Raw genomic sequence first — 18832 nt, forward strand, 5'->3', positions numbered from 1 at the left:
GCTCGTTGCCTTACCCTAGCAAAAGGAGAATTAGTTACGCATATTTGTAATAAAAATCACAAAGTTCTTTATTGAATAAATAAAAGAACGAAAACACCTTGAATGAAAAAGTCTGAAAATCTCTAAGCTTGGCCAATTTCCTCTCTTCAAGAATGCACGGAGAAGAAGAAGACCCTAGGAATAAGGCCGGCCAAGCTTATTTAACCTAGTAAAAATTAAATCCTCCTAATAAAAAGGTCTTCCAATCGAACTAGGAAACTAAATAACTAAAATAAAATAGGAAATATAACCCTAAATTAAATGATAAATTCGCCTAAAATCTGAACAGTCACGTTTCGGACCTCTAAACTACTCCAAAACCAGCCCAATATAGCTGGATTAAGGTTTGGAATATTCTGAACACTTCTTCAGAAGGCCACGAACCCATTAGGGTTATTTTGGGCTCCAAAAACACAATTTAAGCCCAGAAACGTCACTTTTCAGCACTTCACAATGCTCATTAATTATATCACCAGAAATTAACTGCTTGGTAGAAAAATCCCAAATTTTGACACGAATACGCCAAGAGACAAACGAACGTCCTCCAATTTGAATCATTCAAAAATTCGTCCGTTTGATCATGTTTTGCTCCAGAGGAAGTCTGATGTCCTATATTGAAAATATAAATCAAAGTATTAAAATTCTACCAAAATAATTACCAAAACATACTAAGAATAGGGTAAAATTGACACACCCCGACCCAGAAAGTCCACTAAGACTACGAATCGAGCTGTGCTGGCCGACACCTGGAAGGTGACGAAGCCATAAAGTGTGATTATGTGGAAAAATGTGAATAAATTTAAACTTAAGAGTGCCTAAATACCAGAGTGCACCGGTGAGCGGGGAACCCTCTTCACACATGACGTTAGAGCATAAGTAAGTATAGTATAATGAATTAAGAATCATACCATCAAAGATAATCTCTAATACCAAGACTTGCCATAAATCCTCGCTGATAAGAAGCTCAACTAATAAAACCTGGAAGATGAAAACCAAACAAGGGTGAGTGGCCCTGGAAATACAATTTTTATAAAAACCATATAAAACATTACAACCCTTCTCTACAGCACCTGTATAGTTTTCAAGAAAAATCATAAATATACCACAACCCAGCATCTCATTAGCAATATCAATAATCATGTGATTAATAACTCATACTAGCACGCAAGTCGGAGTCACCTATGGTGACCTATACGACTGCACCCATATCTCATCAATCAAGGTTAACTCATAAGTTGGAGTCACTTATGGTGACCTGTACGACTTACCCATATCTCGTCACATATGCTTGCTCATCACATATGCTAGCTCATAAGTCGGGAGTCACCTCTAGTGACATGTATAACTTATCCATATCTCATCACATATGCTAGCTTATAAGTTGGGAGTCACCTCTAGTGACCTGTATGACTTATCCATATCTCATCACATATGCTAGCTCATAAGTCGGAGTCACCTGTAGTGACATGTACAACATATCCATATCTCATCAATCAATGCTAGCTCATAAGTTGGAGTCACATGTAGTGACCTGTACGACATATTCATATCTCATCACATATCTCATCAATCATGGCTAGCATATAAGTCGGAGTCACCTATAGTGACATGTACGACTGAAATCATAGCTCACCAATCATTGCTAGCACATAAGCCGGAGTCACCTATAGTGACCTATACGGCACTACGCCTGCACACGAGTCGGAACCACTGTAGTAGTCTGTACAACAAGACTGGGTGTAAATGAATACACTTAAGTGCTACGATCACGTGAAGAGTCACCTATGGGTCGGAACTACCTATAGTGGTCTGTACAACAGGCTTGTGCACCTACCTTGAATTCAAAGTGAGCCTATGGTGCGGGAGATTAACATTTCGTGAAGGACTGTGCCCTAGCCACGGGCGAGAGCACTAACACCGGGGTGCAAGTTTATAAGCTTTAAATGCATCTAATACAACATGTACGACTCATAAGCAACCTGTATGACAATGTCGAAGTTGCCTACTATTGCAACCTGTACGACAGTGTCGGAGTTGCTTAAAACATAATGTAGTCATACCATAACCCCATCAAGTCAACTAATACCGTATACTTACCTGAACTTACCTGTGTGTCCTGCGTTCACTTTACACTTCAGAGCGTTCACAATAATTATGTGGAAGGAATATACATATGGATATACCAGGATGTAAGTCTGAACTTTAACCATATCATAATATTTCCAGATATATAAACATATAAACAAATGGTCTAGAATGCATAAACTGTAATGCCCCATTCCCAACTATTTACTTTCGAGAGTAATCATCAATGATAAGCCTAATTAGACACTAGCTAAATTAACTATCAATTAATTCCCTTTCCTTACTTCAATTTCTCGATTATTCATTCTCATTTATTATATGGCTGCATCTAACGTCTCGTTAGATTGCCTACGTACCCTAAGCAAGGATCAAGCCATTCGTAGTTCACATTAGTACTTCAAAGCATTCTCTTTAGTTATATGCAATAATCAATTTATATACGTTTGTGGAACAATCAATTATATACATATGATAAAAAGGAAAAGATCTACTCACCTGAGGTTCGCGCTATGACTCCCTAGCACGCATATCGAGACATCACGAACCAATGTCGCCTAGAATAATTATCAAGTCACATCTCAGAGTTTTTACCGATAGAATACATAATTTACATAAAACACATCCCTACGTAATTCACTTCGAAAGATCAGCATCACGGATTTCCAATCCGTTGCTTCCAAAAATCAAGATTATACTTCTAGAATAACATCATAAGGTTCCATTATGATCTAAAAGTCAGATCTCCGTCAATTGCCAAAATCAAGTGGCGGTCAACATTTTATTTTATGAACTTACAAATCCAATTCAGGAAGATCCGTATGTTGGATTCCCGATCTGTAAGTTCCTATGATCCTCAAATATTATGCATTATAACATATCAAAATTTGGTGACGATCCAACAGTCTGATCGTCGATTCATATTTTGACCAAATAACGTATTGTAATGAATCTAACTTCAATTAATCAGATTACGACATACGGACATCAATTATGAATTCAGAGCCTCTAATTGAACTTAGGAAGACACCATCAGCCCACTGGCCACGCGGCACCGCACGCACCGCCGTGGGTGACGGTCGGCCGCCCCGGCTCGTAGGAAAATCCAATTATTTTCAAAAATTACCAAATTTTATAGAAATGAAGATCTCAATGAGTAGAGCAACTTTCATACCTATGGCCAAGGCCAATTTGGCCGGGAAACACCTTAATTTCATGAAAATCCCTTCTATAAAGGGTGTGCTTCGATTCTTCCTCCTTGAAGTTCCGCTGCCCCTAAAACCTATTGGGCTTTGTTCAGGAGTTCAAGGGGAGTCTATTGGTAGTGATAATTGAATGAAATTGTTTCAGGTTTGATGGATCTCGAGCAACCTTTCCCGCGGCACCCATGGTGGTTTTTCCACCAAACTTCAACCAAATTCCTTCTAATTTTGGATGGAAATGGAAGAGGGGAGGTCAAGGGATGATTTCCAGGTGAAGAATGGGTGACTTTCGTCGGAAAAGTAGTGGGATTTAGCTGGAATTGGAACCAGGTTGCAACCGGTTTTATTTTGGGGGCACGGGTCGGCTGGGTTGGTTGCTCCACACCTCCCTCCTTTCCCTCCTGGTTCTTCTCTCCCATTTGTCACTCTCACTCTCCTCCTTTCCCAATTGGGCAATGCCCATATCTTTCTCTCCCTCTCCACTTCGCTGCCATCAGGCAACCTTTCTCTTTTCTTTTTTTTTTCTTCTTTTTATCTTCCCCTAATTTTTCTAATTCCTCAATTAGTAAGAATAACAATAACCATAAGATATGAATAAAATAATGAATAACAACCCTTAAAAATTTATAAAATCGTAAAATTTGGGACGGGTTGTCACAAAAATATATAATATGAAATTGACTCATCACAGATCAAGTTTTAGAGTGCAATTTATCCTTGATTTTTTTTTCTGTCAATTATCCTGTTTTAAAAGTGAATTATATTATTGATTTTGTAATTTTATTTTATAATATTTTGTTGTATTTTATATAGGGAGGATTTCAGAGTGATTTACAAGAAGAGCTTCCTAACAACATATATGTTGCTGTTGTAAGTCAATTTCAAATTCTCAGATTTTTTTTTGCTTATTTCTGTTGATGTTGAATCTCATATTTTATTGTTTACAATGTGAAATGTATGCTCTAAATCACTATGACTTCCCCATGCAAAACTAAGATGCTAAATTTAAATATTTTATTTTTAAAAGAAATTGTGATCCGACATATTTTACATTTTTGCTAGAATTCTAAAAAGCGGTAACATGAGTTAGGGTCATAATGAAAACAATGCGTGCATGTTTAAACCCCTGTTTTTCACATCCGGCCCTGTTATGTACGCCCAAAAGTAGGCGAGGTTACAGTGCTGGTCAATGGGGAGAGGGGTTCCTGGTTCGAACTTTGAACTTCCCTGTTGTTGAACCACATGTAGGGGCAGAAAAAAAAATGAATAAGTTGTTATCATGGGTGTGAACAATAACTGACTCTATAATGTTAAACTAATGATACTTCTGGTCATAAGTTTTCTTAAATAATTGGTCCTGAGAATTTATTACTTGCAATGGGATCCTAGTTTTTTTTTTTTTCTTGTTACCTTAATTTATGTGCAAAACATATAACTTTTGTGATATGAAATGTTTAAGTTCGTCCTATAAATTGTACAATCCTCTTCATGTAAGCTAAATTGAAAATTTATATGAAAACCATGTAGCTGAATTTAGCAGGCCAATTCACCCATCTATTACTTATTTAAATTATTTGAAGATTCCTATGTTGATTGGTGATTGTGTGGATTTACACAGGTCAAATATTTGTTATCTGCATTGCTACATTTGAGGATGTGATTCCGTTCCTACCACCTTTTTAACTATTATATCTTATTAGAGAGGCCTAAACTTCGTCATTCTAAACTTTTGAGCTCCTTTCATCTTAAAATGTTTGAATATAGTCGTCTTGGGAGTCTCAGTGTGATCATTCTTCTATTTCTTAGATTGAAAATGTTTTTAATTCCTCATTTAATTGGTGTAGCTTCTCTCATTTAACAAGAATTTAATCAGATTTGGTCCTCGAATTTCTCTGAATTGCTAATGGATTTTTTTTTTGTTTTTTGGAAATTTCAGAAACTCAGATCGTGGAAGGAAGAAGCTGGTTCCTTGCCATTTTTAGGTATATAATTATGTGCCGTGATTGCATATTAAAATTTAGTTATATGGATTTTTTATTTATCTTTCTAAAGCTTTCATGCTTGGATTTTAAAAATGTGATTGGTTTGTGAGAAATAAATGTAAAAAATAATCATGGCGTCAAAATTGCATTGAAACATAATTCTAAATAAAATGCAGTTAAACAAGAACATCATAGATAAACATACTGTGAGAGGACCGATTCCAGAACACATTTTAACAGCTTTATCCGAATGGTAATTCAGAACATTATCAAGTATAAACGACTGGTCGTCAGCTGGTAGTGGAACCCCATCATTGTACCAGGATAGAATAATTTAAAACCCATAGTGGATTAGAGCATTGCCAAGCACCAAGCAAACATTCCTCAATATCAATCGTTAGTTAGTTTTTATAACAAAATTTCAATTTCTTTGCTTTGTTTGGAAATTTGTCCATTTATCTTTGGTCAAATGTAGGGGAAGATGTGAAAATTGATGTTTTGAGACTTACCCTTTGTTTGGTGCACTTTCACAGATTTAGTCCATTGCACCGTCACAGTTTGATTACTTTTATTGTTTCCCCATGCTTTCGGGAGTGTGTTTTGGATCTTAATAATAGCTGCTATGTTACTTGGAATTGTTAGTGCTTTCAGTTCTTCGTTTTATTTTCTTTTTGGAAAGCATAAGTGCGAAGTTTGATCACTGAGTTTGACAAACAAATACATTGAAGTTTTCAAATAGACTTTAAATTTATCCCCACAGATTTTTTCTTTTCTTTTCCTGATTGGTGTTGCCATGCTGAGAAAAAAAGTATAATAATGGTTGTTCAATTGCCTCTAGTATTTTATAGTTATTCTGATCTCCACTAGTTCTTTAAATGGTCTGCTTTTTCAATCAGTTAACAGTTTTTAAAAACTAAAACAACATTATAGTTCTAAGCATAATCATCTAATTAGTCTGCCTTTTAGCATAATTCGTGGAGACCAAGTATCTAACTATGTACAAGCCCCAACTATATAGTTTATTTCTATTAGCACCTGGTAGGCTTTCATTTCAGTATAGGACAGAAAAAAGGGAAGTCAATATCACCAAACCAGTATTAAGAAACATATCTAACCTTAATTGAACCAGAGAGGTTGTGGGGAAAATGTTGAGTGAAAGTTCATATGCAACAAAAAGGAAATTAATAAGCTGGTTCCTTTCTGTTAGTCGGTTTCTTTTTGGTTTTTATAGTTTGTAGAATTGGTTCGCTTTAGCACTACTAATTTTGTGGAATTGGTTTTTATGTATTTTGCTTTTTATGTTTTTATGGAATTGGTTATACTACTAAACTAGTTAAGCATCTAACTTAAACCAATAAAGTGATGCAGGTTTTGATGACTGTCTTTGCAATTGGTAATGTTTAAATTCCCAACATAATCCCAAATCTTTATATTAATAGGGATCCATGGTGTTGAGTTGCATTCGACAACAACAATACTATATGTGCATCTTAAAGTTATAGGAATATACTTTACATTTCAGAATTGAATTTATTCAAGGGTTTTGCTAAAACACAATCACTGAGACTTGGTGGTGGCCTGCATTTTGCAGCCACAACTAAGACCAAGGGGTTGATTTTCATTTTTCCTTTCCTTACCAATTGGAATAAAAGTGCAACCGGCCACCAGTTAAGTAGTTAATTAGTTATACTACTAAAGTGGTTTAACTTATTTTTACATAATGCCACTTAGCAGCAGGAATTTAACGAACTTGATGTCTTAACATATTTTTACATTTCATGTTTTTTGTTTGACAACTTTTTAGCTACTGCAGATTTTGTTGTTCTGGTTTTTCACTCTTTTTGTGAATTTCAATTGTAGTAGGATTGAATCATTTAAATTGTGGGATATTTTTGATTGATGGATATCAATTGTGTTTTCATTTATATAGTACTAATGGATTTACTGTGTTGGGAATTTCAGGAATTTGAATTGTTGAAGGGGGAAGTTGGTTTCTAGGCATTTTGAGGTATATAATTATATACCCTATTTTTATTCAAAGCCTATTGTAAATGGATGATTGGTTTGTGAGAAATGAATTAAAAAGAGAGTTAGAATCCTCTATTTTGGATTTCGAAAAAGAAAGTCAGCAATGTATAATGATGTGCATTTTATATTCTGTGTTACAGGGCCATTAACTTAAATTTTGGTTTCAAGTTGTAGAAATACGGCTTTTCATTCTTTCTTAATATAAGCTTTCATTACAGCTTCAGTTTCACATCATTCGTCATTGGATTTGCTAAAATAAGTTTTTTTGAGATAATCTTATAGGTGAATTGTTAAAAGATAGGAAGAGAGAAGACAGCCTGCAATTTTATAAACTAAAGATCGGATGCATTAGATGTGGTATAGGGTGTCCGAGAGAAACGGTTTTAGGATTATGTTTGGTTGGGTTTAAGGATTAGGTTTGGGGTTTTGTTTTGGCCATTTGTAGAGAGATGGGGGTGTTTCATATAAGATTTAGGAGATTTGGTTTAGGAATTGGAGAGAGAGATAAGGAGTGTCCAAGAGAAGTGTGGGAGGATTTAGGCGGGATTTGAGGGATTTGGTTTAGGGTTTGTTTTCTGCGATTTACAGAGACAGAGAAATGGGACAACGGTGAGAGAGAGAGAGAGAGATAAGAGGATTTTATGCAAGGGTTAAAGGGAACGGGCAAGGGAGGTATGGGTATGGTTTTTTAGGGTCGGTTTCTAGGGAAGTGGTCTGGTGTCGGTGCCTTCACAGTGACACACCTCGACCTGAAATGTCCACTAGGACTCCAAATCAGGCTGTGCTGGCCAACACTTGGAAGGTGACAAAGCCATAAAGTGTAGTGATGTGGAAAATGTGAATAAATTTAAAACCTAAATGTGCCTAAATACAGAGTGCGCTAGTGAGCAGAAATGAACCCATCTCACACGTGATGTCAGAGCATAAGTAAAGTACAGTAGAGTGGGTAAAGAATCCTCGTCAATATGATCGCTCAGCAGTTAAAGCCTGGAGGGGCGAAAAACAGAAAACTTGAGTGGGTAAAAACAAAGTTTTTGAAAACATATTTCTCTTTCTAAACATAATAACCCCTCACCATAAAGCCCGTATAATTTTCCCAGAAAATAGCAATACGTACATATATAGAAATCATGCTCGACAGCAGTGAAAACCAAGTATATGCCATGTCGAGTATCTCAGTAATAAATATGTAAGCCAAGTGAAACAATTCAATGTAAAATTATATGTCAGTCGGAGTCACCTAATGTGACCTGTACGGCTGAACCTATAGCTCAGCACTCTAATCATGCACACGAGTTGGAACCACCTCAGGTGGTATGTACAACAGGGTTGGGTGCAAATAAGTACGCTCAAGTGCGATAAATCGCGGGTCACCTATGAGTTGGAACCACCTATTGTAGTCTGTACAACAGGGCTGTGCACCAAACTTGGTTCCAAGGTAAACGTGTGGTGCGGGAGGTGAACATCACGTGAAGGAATGTGCCCTGGCCACGGGCAGAAGCACTAGCACCGGGGTGCAGGATAATGAGCTCTAAACACATCTCATCACAATCATATACACTGCAATCTCTATCATCAACATCTACTCACCTAAAACTTAACTGAGCGTCCGCAATGTCAAATACTAACATACATAACTACTAATGCATATTCTAAAATATAAAACAATTGACATGGCATTTAAAATGCAAAATCATTTAAATAAATTTTCTGGAAAAAACGTAAAGCATATATACATATATTGAAAACCAAAAGCCCACTCACTTGGATTCCGCGCTACAACTCCCTAGGACACACCTCAAGGAGTCATGAACAATCGACGCCTAGAACAATTATCAAATCATGTCTCAGAAATTTTATCGATAAAATATGTAACTTACATAAAACACATCCCTACGTAATTCGATCCGGAAGATCCGCATCGCGGATTTCTGATCCCTTACTTCCAAAGATCCACATTATGCTTATAGAACAACATACTAAAGTTTCATTACGATACAACGGTTGGATCTCTGCCAATTACAAATTCAAGTGGCGGTTAACGTTTTATTTTATCAACTTACAAATCCAATTCAGGAAGATTCGTACGTCGGATTCCCGATCCGTAAGTTTCTATGGTCCTCAAATATTACGTACTATAACATATTAAAGTCTGGTGACGATCTAACAGTCGAATCGCCAATTCATATTTTTACCAAGTAAAGTATCGTAATCAGTCTAGGTTCACCATAATCAAATCACATCATACAGATATCAAATCTAAGATCAAGATATCGATTTAATATAAAATAACATCAGCGGTCCACTGGCCATGCGCCGCCACTGGTGGCGGTCGGCCGCACCGACTCGTCGGAAAATTCAACTATTTCAAAAAATTACCAAATTTTACAGGGATGAAGATCTCATTGAGTGGAGCAACTTTCATACTTGTGACTAAGGCCAATTTGGCCAGGAAAAGCCCAAATTTCGCTCGAACCGTATGGAACCCTAAACTTGGGTGTGTTCGATTTGACCTCCAAACTCACTCCAACGCCTTAAACATTGCTTGGGCTTTGTTCCTAGGGTTGAGGGGAGCCTAGTGGTGGTGGTAATTTGCTGGGTTAACTTCACAATCGTCGGATTTCGCCATGGCACCCATGAAACCCATGGGTTTCGTTCTACTCAAATTCAAGCTCAAACCCAATAAAATTTGGTTGGAAATGGAAGAGGGGAAGATAAGGATTAGTGTCATGCCCCGATCCCGATATACTTCCAAGATCGACACGTGACGTCCCTAAATGCCAGTAACTCAACATACCCCGCCTTTTGGATATGTACAAAATATAATTCAAGATCCAGATGCATAATAATTTTGCGTATACTTTATGGTTGCATCTAACCTCTTCGTTACCCTCAATAGGGATCAAGACATTCGTAGTTCAACTTTTCACTACACTCGAATATTCAGCACATAAACTGCCATATTTCAACATAATGCACAATTCAGAGCATGCAACATCTCAAGCAACAATTGACGAGGCACAATAATAATCTATTGCCATATTGGTCAACGATATATCATAATCATAACAATTACATCCAACAACATCCAATAATCACACCAAATAATAACCCATACAACAAACTGACATGCAGGGCTAGAGCTACACAGTTCGGCCGAAGCCTACATCTCTAAAGCTGAAATCAAATCCAAGAAACCAAGTCACAAAAGGGATTCCAGATCACGCAACAGAATCAAACTTAGGATACGATTCTGGACCATCACTCAACAGAATCGTGGAGTAGAAGGGATTCTGGACCATCACTCAACGGAATCGGGGAGTACCATGCATATAGAACCACCCAATGGAATACAAGCTGGATACGATTCCGAACCATCACTTAATGGAATAGCATAATAGAAGAGATTATGGACCATCACTCAACAAAATTCGAGCCAGGGTACAATTCCAGACCATCACTCAACGGAATCGTAGAATCGAAAGGATTCCAGACCATCAATCAACGGAATCTGAACTAGGGTACGATTCTGGACCATCACTCAACGGAATCGCAGAATCGATAGGATTTCGGACCATCACTCAACAGAATCGAGTGGAAGACCAAGGGATACAACAACGGCTTGAAGAAATAATACAAGAACCAAGTACTTAATTTAGAAGGGCTGAATGACACAAAAATGAAGTAAGGAAACAAGATGTGAAACAAGTGTCTAAGTAACAAACCCTATGACAATAGGTTAACGGTCCACTACTAGCCCTCACATTTCATCACATCAATCCAATCATACAATACAAACCATATTTCCAAAGCACAAGTCAAATCATACTTAATGAAAATAGATCGATGGCCATAAATAAAAATAACACTTCAATACAATTCAAATTCAATAAACATAGGTCTATGGTATGTGTGCGTGTGTGTATATATATATACACACACACACATATATATATATATATATATATATAATTCACATTTCAATAGAATTTCATTTATAACCCATAGCATATTCACAGATGATATTAATATAAGAAATCAAGGTAATAGCTATATCACATATATTCAAGTCACTCTTAAACCAATGTGGTCCCATTAGGCTTCACTTAGTATCCCATTGTACTAGATTTAGTATTTAGAATGTTTCGAGACATGTTGACCAAAAGTCAATTCTCGATCAACAGTAAGATCCACAACGCTACATCATTTGATACAGTAGATCTGCACATCGAATTCCGGATCTGTAACTTCCTAAGGTCCACATTATGCTCAAAGAATGATAGGAGCATATTTATGTGACTTAGTTGGCTTGTTTTCTTGCATTTTCATATCTAGTTTCTTCTTATTATAGTGTTTTAAGTTATTTTCGTGTGTTTGTAGGTTCAAATGACAAAGTTGGCAAGAAAGTGCATTTTGGAGCATTTTGAAGCAGTTTTGGGCATCAAATGGATAGCTTATGAGGGGAGCAAGATGGATGGACAAAATTGAAGTTCAAGAGGCTAGGAATGTGCTGAAAAGATGAAGAAAATAAATCCAAGACAAAGAAGATAAGGAATCAGCTCAAATGAAGGAACATTATCCAAAACCTTATCCAACCTTATCTTATCCAAACTAACCTTATCTTATCTTATCCTTGCCTAACCTAGCTTTATCTTATCTTATCTTATCCAAATCAGTTTGTGCCTTAATTCCAGCCATTTATAAAGGATAATTATGCATTTAAAATACATATTTCAGGTTCTAGAAGGCCAAATCATTCTCCTATTTGTGTACAGCATCCCTTAAGCTTTCTAGAAGACATATCCCTTATCCTACAAATCTGACGCCTCCTCCTCTTCTAGAAGCTCTAGAACCTACAACCCTAATCTTTTTCCCTCTTGAATTAGGCCGAATTTATCATTTTCCTTGCAGGAATTTGTGCCGTGTAACTCTAGTCTAATTCCCCTTAGTTTCTGATTGTTTTAACCCATTCCACTTGGGTTTTGGTTACACTATCCTTCTCCAAACCTACCTATGCTGTGCCTACCCCTATATATACATTATTATGTCGCACAACTCAGACCACCACCCTCTACCATATTTTCCTACACCACACACCCATATATTCAGATACAATTGAGAGAATTCTTGGAGCCCTTTGTCGTGCCTTGCTAATCAACATTGGATTGCTGGAGCGTTCTTAGGTGTTTTCTATCTTTTATTTTCAATGTCTAATATAAGTTATCTTTGTTTAATTGCGAACGTGAGGAACTAATTTCTTTTTAGTTAAAGGTGAATTCGAAGCCATGATTATATGCTTTATATGAAATGATTACATCCAGTTATTGTTTCTTGAGTCTTGAATGTGATTTGCTTATCTGAGTTATTAAAACTTGTTTATTGATGCGATGAAAGTTAAGCACTCAAATTAAACCCTCTTGTTGTCAAATTGTAGTATAAATCCAAGTAGGGATCGTTCTAAACTGGGGATTATGAGGGCTTGCTAAAACCTCTAAACTAACTCAAAAACATAAAAACAAAGTTAAAAACGTTTGAATAAACTCAAAGGACTCAAAAAAGGTTCACAAGACTCAAAACAACTTAAAAACACAACCAAAATAGAAATTAAACACTTTGAAACAATAAAGTAAACGGGGGATTTTGGTTTTGATGAATTCGAAACAAACAAACAACGTATAAAATTAGGCAGACTGTAAAACGAATTTAAGAAATAAGATGATGGATGGATTAGTTAGAGGTCCGTTTTTCACACATGACACACCTGTATATGAATTGATTTCCAATTGCTTTTCAATAAACTATGATGCTCAATACCCCAGATTAATCGTGATGCACAAATTAACCCTCAGATTTTCCTTTACTCATTGAGTTGGATGAATGCATGCAACAACCCAAATCATTCTCTAAAAGTCCCCTATATGAATGCATAATAGAGATACAATCAGAGATCATTACGTTCAATGAAAATCATAAGTGTTGACGAGGCAATTGTAACTATGAATGCATGATACATTTGCCAAGAATTCAATTAACATGATTGTGACAAACAACCTTCACTACTCATGAATATAGACTTGTAACGATTAGGTGAAACTCATTTATATTCTAGCATCTAATTCAGGCATGAAAACTAAGTATGCATCCTTAATAAACATACAAGGATTAGTTATGAATAAAATAGATAATTGAATTGCAATCACAACTTATCAAATCACAATTGGAAGAAATCAATTCATATCTCAAGCATGTTCATGGCTTCAAACTTCCCCCTAACTAAATAGGGGTTTAGCCACTCATAATTGCAAAAAAATTAGAAAATAACAAAGTAGACATTGAAAGCAAGAACGAAGTACACCTAAAACGCTCCAATCTTCAAGCTTGAAACGCCAAGGACCTTCTCTTTCCCCACCTTGTTGCGGCACAAGTGTCTATGGATGTTTATGGATGAATGGAAGGATCATGGATAGGTTTAAATTGGATGGAGAATGTGGCAAAGAGTGGAGAGTTGTGTAGATGATGTGTGAGTGTGATTTTGGATCAAGATGGGATGAAGCTCATGGCAAGAGACTTGGAAGTGTATGGAGATGTAGCAATTGTGGATCAAGATGTGTTCTTTTGGAAGGGGGGTGGTGGATGTATTTATAGGCTAGGGAGAGGACCACTCCATTTCCTTTGCATGTGCAGATTGCATGGGTGTGTGCTGTCCATATTTCTCCTTTTCTTTTGCACACACATGCTTCATCATTTCAGCCACCAATCCACCCATTTTCTGCCCATGTTTCTCCTTTCCTTTGCATGTGGGTGTGTCTTCTCTTTCTAGCTGTGCATTTCCACTTGCTCCAAAGCCAAATGAGTGCAATCATAACCCCATTTACTGCTGAGTGTTGATGACAAAGAAAAACACAAAACAAGTGCCTTTACTTTCCCCAAAACTGCTTAGCCGTTTTCTGAACCTTTTAGTGCTACAATGCCCATAACTTCTTTTAGAAAAATGATATTAACAATCCGTAAATTGTTCCAGAAAATAGACATCCGTAGCTTTCCAAGCATATAAGGCTCATTCTCTCATTCATTCTGAGCTGTTCGTAACATGCTTCCAAAGTCCGCTAATCTGCACAGGCAGTTTTGACGAATTTGTTGGCTGTCCATGTTTCTCTTTTGCACATGCCTTGTGTGATGTTGTCTCCATGTTCTTGTGGCAGAAATGTTAAGTAATGATGAAGGGTTACTGCTGCACAAGTGTGAAGGATGGTGCTCAAGGCCTCTTTGCATGTGTCTTTGTTGTCATGTTATCATTATTTCCACATCCACAAGCTGTCACACTTGCACACACACATGCTCTTCATTATTTCAGCCACAATCAATACATGTTCTCTATCACATGGCAGCTATGATGTTTGTTAGTTGTAATCACACACTTGCACACACATATGCTGATTTCTAATCTTCCCAAAACGTCCATCCTCATGTCTCCAAGTGCATGCAATCCATTTTAGCCCAAAATTACTCCAAAATGCACCAAAATGCACTTTTCTTGCCAACTTTGTTATTAGGACCTACCAACATACGAAAATGGCTTAAAACACTCTTAGAAGCAATAACTAACTAAGTAAGTGCAAGAAAACATGTTAACTAAGTCGCATAAATATGACATGAAGGTTAGAACAAAGACAAGACATGAAGAATGCATGACATGAGATACTCTTGCTTTCTACTTTCATGATATGAATTACTTTTGCTCTTGAAGATTTGTTTGCGGAGGTATCCCAGGGGATGAGGAACACTGACTGACTCGAGAGGGTTCGTTGGAAATGCATTCTCAGAGATGAAGAAAAGTCGAGTATGTCTGCCTTGCAATGGAGGGTGAAGGTGGACAATTATAGGAAGTTCTTTAATACTTGTAGAGGTACTATTCTTTCACTCGTGTCGGCATTGGATGATTGAATAGTATCGCTTCACGTGTTTTCTTCTTCATTAGAAATCTTCGACAAATTGCCCGTAATTTCCTCAAAGCTGAGTGTGCATGTGACAGCTGCTGACGAGGTTGAAAAAGACTGGCGGTTCTTCGATATCTGGGATCGGTGCTTCGACAAATTGCCCGTGATTTCCACAAAGCCGAGTTTGTGTGTGACAGCTGCTGACAAGGCTGAAAAAGACTGGCGCTTCTTCGATATCTGGGATCGGTGCTTCGACAAATTGCCCGTGATTTCCGCAAAACCGAGTTTGCATGTGACGGGTGCTGACGAGGCTGAAAAAGTTAGAGCCTCTTAGATTTCTGAGAGCGGCCCGTGGTTTCTGAGTAGGCCTAGCTTTTGAGGAAACAGGCGCCTCTTCGATTTCGGAGCAGACGCCTCTTTGATTTCTGAGTTTGCTCATCTTCAATTGCTAAGTTTTTATAGAGGCATGCATTATGTTCAAAAACACACTTGAATTACCACCTATAAAAACTCCCCTCTTTCACATCTAAGATCTTAATTTGTCCGACCTCTTCATTTTCTTCAACACTTTTCGAAAATGTCTTTCCCATCTGACCGTCGTCTTGACTTGAATATCGGAGAAGATATTGACCTGTCTTCTCCAGGCAACATTTGGCAACTGTCCTTCGTATCCTCTAACGGTCCTCTTACAGTTAGGGATACTGTGATGAGGAATGATGCAACGGCTGCAATGGTTGCTAGGAATCTTCTTACTCCGAGGGACAGCAGGATGCTTTCCAAGCGGTCTGACGAGCAGGCCGTTCAGGATTCTTTGGCCTTCAGCGTCCAATGTGCTGGCTCAGTATCAAACATGGGCCAACCCCTTCTTGTTCGATCTCGTCAGGTTGAGTCGTTGATGGCTGAGGTGGCTAGTCTTCGGCAAGAGATCAGAGGGCTTAGGCACGAGAATAAAGAGTTGCACATGCTCGCAACTAGTTACTCAATGAGCATGAAGAGGAAACTGGATTAGCTGCAGGAGTTTGAAGTTCGGGCTCCGAGTGATCATCAAAGGTTTATGGCATTACTCCCGAGGCAACTTCTGCCCTCATCATCTGGCGCTTCACCAAGTGTTGAGGCTTCGAACAATCAAGCTCTGGCGCTTCATCTTTCTGATGTTCCTTCGACTACTGCAGCACCTCCTGACCAATGAAGGCTCCTTCTTTTTTGTATGCACATCTTTGAATTTTTTTACCAAATGTTCCTTTTCTACTAAAGTCAATGTAAAAACACTTTGTTTACCTGTCAATGTTTCAAACAAAAATCCACACCAAAAGCAATCAAACAAGCAACAAATAAAAATGACAAACAAGGCAAAATAAACGCAGTAAAAGGGAAGGTTTTTAGATACGCAAAACTGATTGTAGAGCGATTCATAGATCTTCCTTAATTGAATACATGGGTTGCCTCCCAAGAAGCGCTTTCTTTAACGTCTTCCAGCCAGACGATACCTCCTTTTAAGCTCTATTAAGCTTACTGCATGGAGGGGTATTTCCTCCACGATATGCTCCTCAAACAGGTCGTAATAGGGCTTCAAACGATGCCCATTCACCTTAAATTCATGGCCGGTTTTCATGCTTTGGACTTGGACTGCACCATGGAAAAAACATTAGTAATAACAAAGGGTCCAATCCACTTAGAGCGTAACTTACCGGGGAATAACCGAACGCGAGAATCAAAGAGGAGCACTTTCTGCCCCTTGGAGAATGTTTTGTACGAAACATCTTGTCATGATATGCCTTGGTCTTATCCTTGTAAATCTGAGCATTCTCGTACGCCTCGTGCCTAATCTCCTCAAGTTCATTTAATTGGAGCTTTCTATGCACCCCGGCAACATCTATATCCATGTTGAAGGTCTTCACAGCCCAATGTGCTTTGTGCTCTAACTCGATGGGCAAATGACATGGCTTACCATAGATGAGCCGAAAAGGGGACATGCCAAGGGGAGTTTTGTAGGCCGTACGATAAGCCCACAATGCATCGTCTAAGCGTAAGCTCCAATCCTTCCTTGTTAGCCCCACAGTTTTCTCAACGATTTGCTTGATCTCTCTGTTTGAAACCTCGGCTTGCCCATTGGTCTGAGGATGATACGGTGTTGAAACCTTATGTGTAACGTTGTACGAGTGGGAGCCTCCATCACTAATGAGAACTCTAGGCATTCCAAACCTAGCAAAAATGTTAGTTTTCACAAAATCTGCAACAACCTTAGAATCGTTAGTACGAGTGGCTTTTGCTTCCACCCATTTTGAAACGTAATCAACAGCTAGCAAGATATAAGTGAAACCATAAGATGGAGGGAAAGGACCCATGAAATCAATACCCCAAACGTAAAAAATTTCAACAAAGGATAGGGGCTGCTGCGGCATTTGATCCTTGGTACCTATGTTTCCCATTCTTTGGCACCGATCACATGTTAGACAATAAGTTCTAGCATTTTTAAACAATGTGGGCCAATAAAATCCACATTCAAGAACCTTTAATGCCGTTCTTTGAGTGCCAAAATGTCCACCACAAGCATAAGTATGACAAAATTTTAGGATCGACAGAAATTCACAGTCATGTACACATCTACGCAAAATATTATCAGAGAAATACTTCCACAAATAGGGATCATCCCAAACATAGAAACGTGCATCTTTTCGAAGTTTATCACATTGGTGCTTGGTGAGAGTGCTAGGAACTTGTTTAGACACTAAGTAATTCACTAGATCGGCATACCATGGTTCACTTACCTCAATGGACAACAGCTGCTTATCGGGGAAAGTTTCAGGGATAGGCATGTCATGCTCATGCTCCTCATGGACCATTCGGCTTAAGTGGTCAGCCACCACATTCTCTCTTCCTTTCTTGTCTCGGATTTCGATGTCAAACTCTTGAAGAAGAAGCATCCAACGACTGAGTCTCGGTTTTGCTTCCTTCTTCGTTAGTAAGTACTTTAAAGCTGCATGATCAGTATAAACAATCACTTTAGTTCCAATTAAGTAAGATCAAAATTTATCTAAAGCAAAGACAACAGCTAGAAGTTCTTTTTCCGTTGTGGAGTAGTTCAATTGGGCATCATTGAGAGTCTGAGAGGCATAGTATATAACATGCGGCTGCTTGTCTTTTCTTTGCCCCAAAACAGCGCCTAATGCATAGTCGGATGCATCGCACATAAGCTCGAAAGGAAGGTTCCAATCGGGAGGAACAATGATAGGGGCTGAAGTAAGCTTCTCTTTGAGCTGCTTGAATGCTGATTCACACTCCTCATCAAACTGGAAGGGAACATCTTTTTGAAGTAATCGGCAAAGGAGGTTGGACATCTTGGAAAAATCCTTGATGAAACGCCTATAGAACCCCGCATGGCCAAGAAATGAACGAACCTCTCTAACCGAAGTAGGAAAGGGTAAGTGACGTACAAGGTCTATTTTTGATTTATCTACTTCAATTCCTTTTTCTGAAACAATATGGCCTAAAACTATACCTTGTTTAACCATAAAATGGCATTTTCCCAATTCAACACAAGGTTAGTTTTAACACATCGTTT

At 38.0% G+C, this 18832-nt stretch overlaps 1 protein-coding gene across 1 annotated transcript; it reads right to left on the reverse strand.

The window, feature by feature from the left end:
* Positions 1-16732: 16732 nt before the first annotated feature.
* Positions 16733-18608, reverse strand: LOC139187842 (uncharacterized). The gene is made up of 4 exons (XM_070804447.1): positions 18318-18608; positions 18025-18221; positions 17024-17472; positions 16733-16896 (listed from the first exon to the last, which is right to left on the reverse strand). Exons 1-4 carry the CDS (start codon positions 18606-18608, stop codon positions 16733-16735), a joined length of 1101 nt encoding a protein of 366 aa, XP_070660548.1.
* Positions 18609-18832: the final 224 nt, after the last annotated feature.

Source organism: Malus domestica, chromosome 09 (genome assembly GCF_042453785.1).
Source record: "Malus domestica chromosome 09, GDT2T_hap1".
Taxonomy (NCBI): Eukaryota; Viridiplantae; Streptophyta; class Magnoliopsida; order Rosales; family Rosaceae; genus Malus; species Malus domestica.